The 14,039-nt window shown below is 42.6% G+C and overlaps 1 protein-coding gene across 1 annotated transcript; it reads right to left on the bottom strand.

Moving 5' to 3' along the window:
* Nucleotides 1–914: 914 nt before the first annotated feature.
* LOC121545283 lies at nucleotides 915–13,666 on the bottom strand. Its single transcript, XM_041855708.2, has 13 exons — nucleotides 13,540–13,666; nucleotides 9,485–9,690; nucleotides 9,128–9,265; nucleotides 7,959–8,094; nucleotides 7,036–7,744; nucleotides 6,752–6,893; nucleotides 6,075–6,218; nucleotides 5,645–5,703; nucleotides 5,115–5,305; nucleotides 2,684–3,084; nucleotides 2,088–2,187; nucleotides 1,805–1,997; nucleotides 915–1,560 (listed from the first exon to the last, which is right to left on the bottom strand). The coding sequence occupies exons 1-13, from the start codon at nucleotides 13,663–13,665 to the stop codon at nucleotides 1,430–1,432; spliced, it is 2,676 nt and encodes an 891-aa protein (XP_041711642.2). The 5' UTR covers nucleotide 13,666; the 3' UTR covers nucleotides 915–1,429.
* Nucleotides 13,667–14,039: the final 373 nt, after the last annotated feature.

The following is a 14,039-nucleotide window of genomic DNA, read 5'->3' as shown; positions in this document are numbered from 1 at the left end:
ACATTTTCTGTAGCTATGGCAAACTAGACAAGACATTATGCTTGAATTTAATACTACATACTACAATCGATACTGTTATTCTGGGTGATAATAATCCTGGATTTAACTAATATTTGACCACAGGAGGGCAGTGTAAATCAACATACTTATACTACAGTACTTTATTCAACGCTGAACTGTGTCAACCACAGGAGATTGGTGGCGCCTTAATTGGGAAGGACAGGCTTGTGGTAATGGCTGAAGCGGAATAAGAGGGAACGGTATCAAATACATCAGACACAAGGTTTCCTTGAGTTTGATGCCATTCCATTCGCTCCGTTCCAGCCATTACTATGAGCCGTTCTCCCCTCAGAAGCCTCCACTGGCGTCAACTTATTTATAGTTGAGTTTTATTCCAGTACACATGGCAGCTTAAAGCTGAATTGTGTATATAACAAGAAATTCAATCATTTAAAAAAAATCGACACATTATTTCTTTGCATTAGGCCTATAGGTCTACATTTCCTCAACAGAATGTTAATCAAAGCACTTTGGGTTCACTGATGGCCATATGTAACAGGGCAGCCATGTTGGATCACGCAGAATGTTAATCAAAGCACTCCTGCTCCACTGATGGCCATATGTAACAGGGCAGCCATGTTGGATCACGCAGAATGTTAATCAAAGCACTCCTGCTCCACTGATGGCCATATGTAACAGGGCAGCCATGTTGGATCATGCAGAATGTTAATCAAAGCACTCCTGCTCCACTGATGGCCATATGTAACAGGGCAGCCATGTTGGATCATGTGAGGAGGCACAAGGGGCATTTGTTTGCTGTGGATCCAGGGAAAATCATGCACACTATTTTAGATACACAAAGATGCTATGTACATTGTATGTAAATGTTTAATGTGTAAGATACCATGGCTAAATTAATACACATACATTCATTTATCAAAAGGACCATTTTATAGTAATTCATTACATCATATAGACGAAACATTTATTTTAACCAGGGTCCCATTTTGATGTAACACAATCATAACAAATAAACGTAATTGATCCCTGGTTCAACAGACCCTGGCCTATATAGAAAGCCTTTCCAGAACATGTCAACTCCCAGTATTACATTACTATCCCCACATCCCAATACAGATAATAATAAGAACCAGGCATTTAACTGTTAAAACAAGTCGTAGGAGCCATTTGGGCCTACTTATATGGTTGTTGTGTGGTTAATAGGTTTTCTGTCTTTGTATATTGCACGTCATCTGTACACTAGAGGGCACTGCAAAGTACGTTTTTTACGGATTAATGTATATTCTTGTATTGATCCCAAGAGACGTTTCATTGTAAAAGTCAGAGACCACTTTTCAAATGATCTATATTTCCCACCATCCTTCTTTATATAGTGCAGGCTACATGTGAAAGGACGGCTGCCATCGGACTAAGTCTCAAATGCTGTCAGGGGTTGGTATTTAACCCCTGATGTTTTGGCCTTGTAGAGCATCACTCCGCACAGCATGGCAACGGTTGCTACGATACACCCAGCCATCAACACCATGTTCATGTTGGTCACTGGAGAAAAAACAAGAAAACACGTAAATGCCTTTTTTTTTAACACAAAAATACTTTGTGATACAAAAAACACCTTTTTATCCAGAGATTTATCTTGAGATGCTATTGCTTATGCCTGTTGAAAAATGTTGACTGCAGAGGTCTTTCCTAAATCATGGATGAGAACTTCAGCAATATACCGTCTCTTCAATAACTCAAAGAACAACGTTTTGATTTCTAGCTTATCTACAGCTACAGCCGTTACCTGAGCTCTCTGAACTCCTTCTCAGGCGCAAAGGACCCTGGGAGATGTGGTGCTTGGCCGTTTGCATGGCGGCCTCTCTCTTGCGGTGGTGGTGGCCATCAGGCTGGGGGGAGGTGGAGTTGACGCAGCCCTGGGCACACCGGGTGTTGGGGTTCCCAGCCTCACACAGGATCACTGAACAGCTGATGTACACCTGTAGCCAGAGGGTTTAAAGGTCACTGAACTAAGAAGATATCAGCCTTGATACGACCCTTGAATGATCCAGCAATCTGTCCCCATGTACCTGGTCGTGCAGTCCGATGAATTTGAAAGCTTCCATTCCGAACTGGAAATGCCTCTGGTGACGGGGTGAGAAGATTTGAACCGTCTCGTCCACATTGCACCTGGTAAAAAAAACAGACAGGTAAAACCTAGAGTACAGTAAATATGTAAAGTACATACAGTAAGTGCAGTAAAACAATCTTTTAGTCTAGAATATTCCACAGCCTTTATACAAATGTCTCAAATCTGTCATTTCTATTATACATCTCACAGTACTGACAAGTGTCCACCATGAGGTTGATGAATGCCTTAGCGTTTATATTTTAATAACACTTTTTTGGTTACTACATGATTCCATGTGTTATTTCATAGTTTTGATGTCTTCACTATTATTCTACTATGTAGAAAATAGTAAAAATTAAGAAAAAGCCTTGAATGAGTAGGTGTGTCCAAACCTTTGACTGGTACTGTACATGTTTCCTTTCTCTAATCACCATTACTATTGTCATTATTTTTTAGCGTTATTGTTGATGTCTTTATCTCACTTTGCTTTTACCAACAGTGGCCTTGCCACTCATGCTAATAAAGCTGAATCTGAATCTGTGTGCTCAATCTCACCCGTTTTCTATGATGGAGTAGGTGGGGTGGTAGTTGGGGTTGTCGTACGGCGTCGCTCTGCAGGACTCCACGAAGAGCTCAGTGTTATTCACAGTGGACACGGCCTCGATGTCCATGTAGACCATCTGCTTCACCACCACGTCTAACGGGTAGTCACGGGGATCCACCATATTGGTGAACTGGCTGGTCTGGTAGAACTCAAACTGGTAGGTGAACGTGCCGAAGCCTTTCTCCACGACCGTGACGCTGTCCCTGTGTGCCGTGAAGCCCAGAGACACGTTGCCGCGTTTGGCGTACTGGCAGTAGAACTGGATCTCCACCTGGTGGTGCCTGGTGATGATATCGTTGGGGTTGTCGAAGGTGGTGATTTCGTTCTTGAAGATGAGGTTGTCGTCGTCCTCCTGGATTGAGAGAGATGGAGAGGGAAATCATCTAGACAGTTACATTTTGTGGTCACTGCCAGCACTGAACTCTACACACATCAATAAGATCAAATCGGCAATCGTTTCAGTTCCTATGTTGCTGTGAAACTCTTTGGGTTATGGGAGAGCATGTTGGTTTCTCTTTAGATGCAAAACTGTTCTGAGGGCAGATCTTCCCACAGGCAGCATAAGCCACCCTTCACCAAAACATTCCATCTTGACCCTTCCTCTGAGGAAACCAATTCAAGATCAGTCAGCCTAGTTGGTGCCTTGGGGTGAATATCCCCTCGAACAGGTTCAATATAGAGAACTCAGACCCAGGAGTGAATGGGTCTCACACAAAGAGAAATACTGTACATACAGTGAGGGAAAAAAGTATTTGATCCCCTGCTAATTTTGTACGTTTGCCCACTGACAAAGACATGATCAGTCTATAATTTTAATGGTAGGTTTATTTGAACAGTGAGAGACAGAATAACAACAAAAAAATCCTGAAAAAACGCATGTCAAAAATGTTATAAATTGATTTGCATTTTAATGAGGGAAATAAATATTTGACCCCTCTGCAAAACATGACTTAGTACTTGGTGGCAAAACCCTTGTTGGCAATCACAGAGGTCAGACGTTTCTTGTAGTTGGCCACCAGGTTTGCACACATCTCAGGAGGGATTTTGTTCCACTCCTCTTTGCAGATTTTCTCCAAGTCATTAAGGTTTTGAGGCTGACGTTTGGCAACTCGAACCTTCAGCTCCCTCCACAGATGTTCTATGGGATTAAGGTTTGGAGACTGGCTTGTCCACTCCAGGACCTTAATGTGCTTCTTCTTGAGCCACTCCTTTGTTGCCTTGGCTGTGTGTTTTGGGTCATTGTCATGCTGGAATAACCATCCACGACCCATTTTCAATGCCCTGGCTGAGGGAAGGAGGTTCTCACCCAAGATTTGACGGTACATGGCCCCGTCCATCGTCCCTTTGATGCGGTGAAGTTGTCCTGTCCCCTTAGCAGAAAAACATCCCCAAAGCATAATGTTTCCACCTCCATGTTTGACGGTGGGGATGGTGTTCTTGGGGTCATAGGCAGCGTTCCTCCTCCTCCAAACACGGCGAGTTGAGTTGATGCCAAAGAGCTCCATTTTGGTCTCATCTGACCATAACACTTTCACCCAGTTCTCCTCTGAATCATTCAGATGTTAATTGGCAAACTTCAGACGGGCCTGTATATGTGCTTTCTTGAGCAGGGGACCTTGCGGGCGCTGCAGGATTTCAGTCCTTCACGGCGTAGTGTGTCACCAATTGTTTTCTTGGTGACTATGGTCCCAGCTGCCTTGAGATCATTGACAAGATCCTCTCGTGTAGTTCTGGGCTGATTCCTCACCGTTCTCATGATCATTGCAACTCCACGAGGTGAGATCTTGCATGGAGCCCCAGGCCGAGGGAGATTGACAGTTCTTTTGTGTTTCTTCCATTTGCGAATAATCACACCAACTGTTGTCACCTTCTCACCAAGCTGCTTGGCGATGGTCTTGTAGCCCATTCCAGCCTTGTGTAGGTCTACAATTTTGTCTCTGACATCCGTGGAGAGCTCTTTGGTCTTGGCCATGGTGGAGAGTTTGGAATCTGATTGATTGATTGCTTCTGTGGACAGGTGTCTTTTATACAGGTAACAAGCTGAGATTAGGAGCATTCCCTTTAAAAGTGTGCTCCTAATCTCAGCTCGTTACCTGTATAAAAGACACCTGGGAGCCAGAAATCTTTCTGATTGAGAGGGGGTCAAATACTTATTTCCCTCATTAAAATGCAAATCAATTTATAACATTTTTGACATGCGTTTTTCTGGATTGTTTTGTTGTTACTCTGTCTCTCACTGTTCAAATAAACCTACCATTAAAATTATAGACTGATAATTTCTTTGTCAGTGGGCAAACGTACAAAATCAGCAGGGGATCAAATACTTTTTTTCCCTCACTGTATGTCATCCCAATATAATATTTGACACCTCGGAGGTCTCACCTCTATCTGAGTGCCACAGGCATTGAGGGGGATGACTCCAATGATGTGTGTGCTGTTGGAGAGGCGTTGCAGGTCGCAGGCAGAGTTACTGGGATCGTTGAGGCGGAGATGGTCCTCATGAATTCCAGTAACAGAGGACTTCTCCACTTCTACTGTCATCTTGGTCTCGTCACACACCACCTTGGCTTTGACTGTCATGGGAGATATTTTGTTATTGTTGTATTTCCTCCTATCAAAACAATGTGACTGTGAACCATGATTTGAGTTGGTTGGAGTCATTTTGAGTTTAATTTGTATCTTTCCGTCACGTTTGGTGATTTCAGATGTGTAGTCTATATATAGTATGTATCATACAGTATTCACAGCTTCATCTGTTATCAATCATACAATCACACACCAAAGCATTTTGTCCAATCATACACCACAGCATATTGTCCAATCCCACACCACAGCATATTGTCCAATCACACACCACAGCATATTGTCCAATCACACACCACAGCATATTGATGGTGGAAGAATCTACAAACCATTTCTGCGTCCGACCTCCACTACAACACATCTCATCTCAGACTGATAGACGCTAGATCTGAAAGTATTAGAGAAGATCAGGGTAAACAACGGCACATTGTAATATTTTTATTACATGTATTATTAGTCTCTCTCTCATGTGCGTTGGGAAATTACATTTGATAAAAAGAGGAAACTCCAGAGGGAAGTAGCAGAACGTACAGGAAGTAGCAGAATATACAGGAAGTAGCAGAACGTACAGGAAGTAGCAGAACGTACAGGAAGTAGCAGAACGTACAGGAAGTAGCAGAATGTACAGGAAGTAGCAGAACGTACAGGAAGTAGCAGAACGTACAGGAAGTAGCAGAACGTACAGGAAGTAGCAGAACATACAGAAAGTAGCAGAGCAGTTCTGGTGATGTTTCTAGCATTATAAAACATAAGACCTACCCGGATAGCCCCTCAGTGATGAAGCAAATGGGGAAATACTCCCCCAGATTGTCCCGGATGGGTGTCCACCGGATGACAAACTCCCCTTGGGTAGTCATGTGATTGGTGATGTTCAGAGGTCCACTGACGATGACATCATTAATCCTAGAAAGGAGGCAAAATGGACAAGGTAAATGCTAAGTGGGATCCTTGGACTGACCCTACCCTGAATCCTAACCCTAACCTGAACCCCCTACCCTACCCTACCTAACCCTAACCTTAACCATTTTAAATCGCAACTTATGTGGGGTGACGTCAGAGTCAGACGTCACAAGCATCCCCCTTAGCAAAGAGACAACAGCACCAATCCAAATCAATCACAGAAAATACATTTACTCTTAATTGAAAAACGTTTAGTTTTCTTAGACCTTTTGGTGAACTTATACAGTAGACTGCCTTAGGACAAATAATTGATTGCAGAATAAAATATTTGTAATCACTGAAATAGTTACAAAGTACTACAGGCGATAACGTTTTTAGTTACAGCCAGGACGCACTGTTACAGCCAGGATGCACTGTTACAGCCAGGACGCACTGTTACAGCCAGGACGCACTGTTCCAGCCATGAGTGCATGCACTAGAAATATAATCCTGGGTATAATACTGTATCATAAACTTTCATGGATGTTGTCCCTTACGTTGAGTATATAGCCTCGGCCTTGATCCTGATCTCCAGCTCTTTGTTGACCTCGGCGTGGAGATGCTCTCCGTTGTGTGGTGTCGGATGCAGGAACCTGGGCAGGTACATTCCCTCATCGCAAGAGGGAGCAGGAGAGTCCACTGAATTGGAAAAGAACAAACGTACACAAGTAAAGGCCAATACTACACAAATAAATGCCATGTTTGTTGTTGTTTGTAGAATAAATATGTCCATCCATCCATCCAATGCATTCTTAACCATCAGAAGAGGAGTGTTTCTCACCCAGAAGAGAGAACTGCAGAGGGAGTTTGCTGAGGGGAGCAGTGGAGGGATACAGGCTTCCTGGGGTGGAAGGGGTCCAGGGGGTGGTGGTAGTGGGCCTGGTGGTGGTGGTGGTAGTGGGCCAGGTGGTGGTGGTGACTGCTGTGGTTGTTGATTGGGGAATGATGTTGGGTTGGTTCCACCACCAAGGAGAAGGAGTCGTGGTGGGTTGGTTCCACCACCAAGGAGAAGGAGGAGTCGTGGTGGGTTGGTTCCACCACCAAGGAGAAGAAGGAGTCGTGGTGGGTTGGTTCCACCACCAAGGAGAAGAAGGAGTCGTGGTGGGTTGGTTCCACCACCAAGGAGAAGAAGGAGTCGTGGTGGGTTGGTTCCACCACCAAGGAGAAGGAGTCGTGGTGGGTTGGTTCCACCCAGGAGTGGTGTTGGGTTGGTTCCACCCAGGAGTGGTGGTGGGTTGGTTCCACCCAGGAGTGGTGGTGGGTTGGTTCCACCCAGGAGTGGTGGTGGGTTGGTTCCACCACCAGGGATAGGAGACGGTTGTTTGGTAGATGGAGCGTCGGCGTCTCCCTGCATGAAGCGGAGTTCTGGAGGAACTAGAGCCATCGGTGTAAGACAGGGTGATGTGTTGGTTGGGGAAGTCCTCTACAACTAGTTCAAACCCGTAGACGCCGCTCGCCGAAGTGTAACCGTATCGTAAGGAGCAAGATCCCTAACAGAGTGAAGAGGTTAGAACACAAAAGGAATCGCTGGTTAAGACCAAATACAATATGCCAATATTGTGCAATCACATTATAGATTGAATGCAAATGAGTTGTGGTTTATGTTGTAATGTTTTGGTCACACCGTGACAGCCCAGCACATTGTGGAGCGTATCAACAATCACATTAGATTCAAAGGGGTTGAAAATAACTGCTCACACCAACCTGATCCAGGTAGAAGCCTGAGGGCTGGTCACACCTATCGCACTCAGGTCTGACCAATCCGTATCTGCATCTGACACGATCACCGTCAGGGTCAAAGGCCATGAGGTTGTAGGATCTCTGACAGTTCTGGGGAACACTACAATGACATGAGTCAGAAATACAACATGTGAAATGAGTAAACTCCAGGGGCTCTATTTTAACAAACCTAACACAATGATCGGTCTGGGCGCTGGCAGTTGGTTCGGAGGCGTGTCAGACATAGTTTAGCTATTTTCACCACCACTATTATTGGCGCAGTTGCTGGCAGTGGCGCAAAAGGGCTTGGCTTTGATGAATAAACCAGTTGTGGGTGTGTCGAGGCTTGGCTCCTCACTGGCCAATCAGAACGTGTTCCATGGCTAAATATGTGGTTGCTTCAAGTTGTGTATTTAGGGTGTTTTATGTATTTATTGCGTTGTCATCAACTTCAATTCGAATGTTAGTCCGTTACAGCCTAGTTCGTTAAATAGCCTGCCCCATATTTGCAAAAAATAGTATGTTGAACATGTTTGCAGTCCACATTGTTCTAATTGCATTGCTTCAATATGGAAATGACCATAGGCTATAGCATGTGTACTGATATAGGGGCTACTGTAAATTGCAGTCTGGACATGGACATGCCAAACATAGTCAATAAGCAAGATCAAATTCACTAGGCTATTGATAAGGCCTAAAAATACAGTGTATAATTCTAATAAAAACAAAACAACAACAGTGGGCGTGTCTAAATTTATAATATCTGGCTAATGATAGGTGGCCTGGAGAAAAAAAGAATGGACCGGTGTGGGGGCTGCCCCTAGACACACACCTCAAATATTGCCACCCCTCCCACTTTAGCGCAAGTAAGCTGAAGTTAGACAGGTAAATTGCCGAACCTGGTGTCAGGGCTGGAAAATGCTGGTGTGCTATTTTTTACATAACGAAATTGCAAACTAACTTGAGTTTGATTCTGGCGCCTTCTTACCGCCAGCCAAAAATGGAGCCATATGTCTAAACAAGGGAATTAGGATTTCAATAACCTATGCAAATGACCTAAAATAATCGTGTACATTCTGCACTATTCTTAGTTATATCCAAAGAAAACCTGATCAGTTCAAAGAGGTACTGTATATGGAGTCAGAAAGTTTTACCGTATGAAAGGAAGAATGGCTGTGACTGGAGATCTGTTGGGTTCACCAGTATCCGATCTTGATCCCAGATCCACTTGTGTTTCCAGGCTCCAAGATCCAAGACCGTTTACTGTGGGGATCCAACAGCAGCTGTTTTGTCTATTACAACAACAAAACATATTTAGATAAGTGGTCACTTGGGCTGGAATGTTACCAAACCCACCATAGCAATATCCTTTACCTAGTGTCTTTGACATGGTCTTTGAAAAAAACCTAAATGAGGGAGTCTACCTTGTAGAAGTAGGTTTGAACAGTATAGCCAAAACCATTTTACCAGATTTCAATAAATTGAATATATCTCTTTCATAACAAACTTACATCAATTGAAAAGCTTTATCACTGGGAATATTTCTGGTTTCGACCGTTTCAGTTTCACACCACTGGTTGTAGTAAGCACTCCGCCCTCTGCTGCTGGTGTCAATTGTGCCTCTCACATTTTCGATAGAAGAGCCGCAGTTCCCTGAGGAACAATACCAGTAAGCGTAATCACACCAATCATGGGTATTCTTGTAGCGGAAATCCACCTGGAGAACAGAAAGTTACATTGTAATGGGGCAATAAAACATAATTAGACTGATGAAGTCTAATTAAACGGATGTTTTGAAACAGCTTTGCCAGAACAACTGTTTCAATCTCACGAAGAATCATTTCAATATGTTCAACAGAGACTGTTATAGCATTTTATCTGTGATAACTGGCAGATGATAACAGATTGGCACTTACTCACTGCAGTTGGAGATTTGCACCATATTCGTTGTTTGCCTTTTAATATTCTGATATTAATGATAAATACAAACAAACCAAACAGCAAAGGGAATACATACAAAACACTCAAACTAACCAAACAGCAGCAGCGCCATATTGGATGAAGTGGGTTGTTTTTACAGCCAAGTTGTGGGCATGTAATTCTATATATATTTTCAAAGACAACATTATATGTGCGTGAAGTACTCGCTGGGACTTCTTCCCCGGGCGCCCAATGCGGCAGCCTCACGCACGTCTGATTCAGAGGGGTTGGGTTAAAAGTGGAAGTCAAGTTCCGGTTGGACCTTGTGTGCAATTGACGATAAAAATAAATGTAATGTTTAAGAGCTTGTCTCAATAAAGGATAACAGGGGAAAATACTTTCACAAATTTGGATCCACGGTTCTGTCATTCTTGTTTAATTCTCTAATGACAAAAAGTCTGCAACCTGTTTTAACCACGATTGAAAGGTGGGTGGTTTGTCATTTTTTCCAAAATACAAGAATACATTTATTTGCAAAGTAGGATAGTTTTCAGCAACCTTAGCCTGTCTGAGTCAAGCGTGACATTTGGCATGTAATTAAGGAGGTAAAGGCTTGGAGATTGTTCTAATTCCATGTCTAAAATGATCTGAGTGGCTGTATGTATAGCGCGCCAGAAATCCACTAATTTACTGCAATGCCAGAATAGGTGCAAAAAGGTTCCTTTCTCTGTCCTACACATGCACCATATTTGTTAAGTGTTTATACCAGTGAAACATTTGCACCTGTTAATTTCAGACTGAATCAAACGTAACAAATGGAAAAACAGACACATTAAGAAAAAATGACTTTAAGACAGTTTCGTGTTTTCTTTGATTCCCTTCTGAAAATACCAGGTGCTCATTTTACATTGATGCAAAAGCTTAATAAATCTCAAATGTATTTTTTCTATAGCCTCTTATGTCTCAATAATTTGATAACAAAACGTTGCATTCCATTAATTGAAACATAAATACTCATACGCTAAATAAAACAATAAATGGTGATTGAATATAATTTATCTAAATTCACAATTATTGCATGCACCCTTATTAATATACCGTAATACAATAAATTGTATTGGAATAGATGCGATGTCATTCAACATTTCTAAAGATTCCAACCATATGCTAATACAGTAAAGAATCAAATCAAAAATTGTAATTGTCACGTGCGCCGAATGCAACAGGTATATTAGTCCTTAGGGTGAAATGCTGACTGACGAGCCCTTAACCACCAACGCAGTTAAAAAAAAGTAAGAACAATTTGCTAAATAAACTTAAGGAAAAATAGTAACACAATACAATAACAATAACGAGGCTATATACAGTGGGGGAAAAAAGTATTTAGTCAGCCACCAATTGTGCAAGTTCTCCCACTTAAAAAGATGAGAGAGGCCTGTAATTTTCATCATAGGTACACGTCAACTATGACAGACAAATGGAGAAAAAAAAATCCAGAAAATCACATTGTAGGATTTTTAATGAATTTATTTGCAAATTATGGTGGAAAATAAGTATTTGGTCACCTACAAACAAGCAAGATTTCTGGCTCTCACAGACCTGTAACTTCTTCTTTAAGAGGCTCCTCTGTCCTCCACTCGTTACCTGTATTAATGGCACCTGTTTGAACTTGTTATCAGTATAAAAGACACCTGTCCACAACCTCAAACAGTCACACTCCAAACTCCACAATGGCCAAGACCAAAGAGCTGTCAAAGGACACCAGAAACAAAATTGTAGACCTGCACCAGGCCGGGAAGACTGAATCTGCAATAGGTAAGTAAGCAGCTTGGTTTGAAGAAATCAACTGTGGGAGCAATTATTAGGAAATGGAATACATACAAGACCACTGATAATCTCCCTCGATCTGGGGCTCCACGCAAGATCTCACCCCGTGGGGTCAAAATGATCACAAGAACGGTAAGCAAAAATCCCAGAACCACACGGGGGGACCTAGTGAATGACCTGCAGAGAGCTGGGACCAAAGTAACAAAGCCTACCATCAGTAACACACTACGCCGCCAGGGACTCAAATCCTGAGTGTCCCCCTACTTAAGCCAGTACATGTCCAGGCCCGTCTGAAGTTTGCTAGAGTGCATTTGGATGATCCAGAAGAGGATTGGGAGAATGTCATATGGTCAGATGAAACCAAAATAGAAATTTTTGGGAAAAACTCAACTCGTCGTGTTTGGAGGACAAAGAATGCTGAGTTGCATCCAAAGAACACCATACCTACTGTGAAGCATGGGGGTGGAAACATCATGCTTTGGGGCTGTTTTTCTGCAAAGGGACCAGGACGACTGATCCGTGTAAAGGAAAGAATGAATGGGGCCATGTATCGTGAGATTTTGAGTGAAAACCTCCTTCCATCAGCAAGGGCATTGAAGATGAAATGTGGCTGGGTCTTTCAGCATGACAATGATCCCAAACACACCGCCCGGGCAACGAAGGAGTGGCTTCGTAAGAAGCATTTCAAGGTCCTGGAGTGGCCTAGCCAGTCTCCAGATCTCAACCCCATAGAAAATCTTTGGAGGGAGTTGAAAGTCTGTGTTGCCCAGCTACAGCCCCAAAACATCACTGCTCTAGAGGAGATCTGCATGGAGGAATGGGCCAAAATACCAGCAACAGTTTGTGAAAACCTTGTGAAGACTTACAGAAAACGTTTGACCTGTGTCATTGCCAACAAAGGGTATATAACAAAGTATTGAGAAACTTTTGTTATTGACCAAATACTTATTTTCCACCATAATTTGCAAATAAATTCATAAAAAATCCTACAATGTGATTTTCTGGATTTTTTTTCCTCATTTTGTCTGTCATAGTTGACGTGTACCTATGATGAAAATTACAGGCCTCTCTCATCTTTTTAAGTGGGAGAACATGCACAATTGGTGGCTGACTAAATACTTTTTTTCCCCACTGTACAAGGAGTACCACCGAGTCAATGTGCTGGGGTACTGGGTAGTGGAGGTAATTGAGGTAATATGTACATGTAGTTATAATAATAATAATAATAATAATAATAATAATAATAATAATAATAAGCCATTTAGCAGACGCTTTTATCCAAAGCGACTTACAGTCAGTTAGTAGGGGTAAAGTGACTATGCATAGATAATAAACAGAGAGTAGCAGCTTATGTGAAGAGTGTAAAGGTATGTGTGTGTGTGTGTGTGTGTGTGTGTGTGTGTGTGTTGGAGTGTCAGTGTAGTATGTGTGAGTGTGTGGTTAGAGTCCAGTAAGTGTACATCGAGCCTGTGTAAGAGAATAAATCATAATAAAATAAGGGGGTCAATGTAAATAGTCCGGGTAGCCATTTGATGAACTGTTCAGCAGTCTTATGGCTTGGGGGTAGAAGCTGTTAAGGAGCCTTTTGGTCCCGGACTTGGTGCTTTGGTACCCAAGAAGAGAGAACAGTCTATGACTTGGGTCGCTGAATAATTGGGTCACTAAGGCTGCGTTTACACAAGCAGCCAAATTCTGATATTTTGCCACTAATTAGTCTTTTTTGATCAATCAGATCAGATCGTTTGCCAATAATTGGGCAAAATATCAGAATTGGGCTGCCTGTGTAAACGCAGCCAATGATCCCTTAAATATCTCTCACCTTGAATGTTCCGTCAGCGTTCCTCCCTTTGGGGGTGAAGGACATGGAGCCTCCATAGAAGTGTCCCGCTGATGCCAGGGAGACCAGTAGCAGCAGATGCAGCAACACCGGTGTGTAAGGGGGCATGATTCCTGGATCTCTCTGGAGGATCCCTCTCTACCTATCTGCCCCAGCATCCAACCTCCATACCTTTATACCACCTCAGACACGCCATCCATTCAGGAGGAATGTCACAGCAGATGGCAAACGTTGTTTCATTTGTCACACCCTGAACATGTTCTCTGTATTAGTGGTGTAACTGGTTTTATTGAACTGGGAAACGAAGGTTAAAATACATTTTTTTCATAATACCCTGAAACGAAAGGGGGAAAAAAAGTCCTGAGTTATAGTAATTCTGCATATCTTGAACTTTTCTCTGATAATCTCTGACATTGGCCTGATTTACATTTCAATTTTAGTCATTTATCAGATGCTCTTATCCAGAGCGACTTACAGTTAGT

Source organism: Coregonus clupeaformis, unplaced genomic scaffold (genome assembly GCF_020615455.1).
Source record: "Coregonus clupeaformis isolate EN_2021a unplaced genomic scaffold, ASM2061545v1 scaf2184, whole genome shotgun sequence".
NCBI lineage: Eukaryota > Metazoa > Chordata > Actinopteri > Salmoniformes > Salmonidae > Coregonus > Coregonus clupeaformis.
The sequence above is the reverse complement of the archived record's forward strand: the minus strand, read 5'-3'. Positions and strand labels throughout refer to the sequence as shown.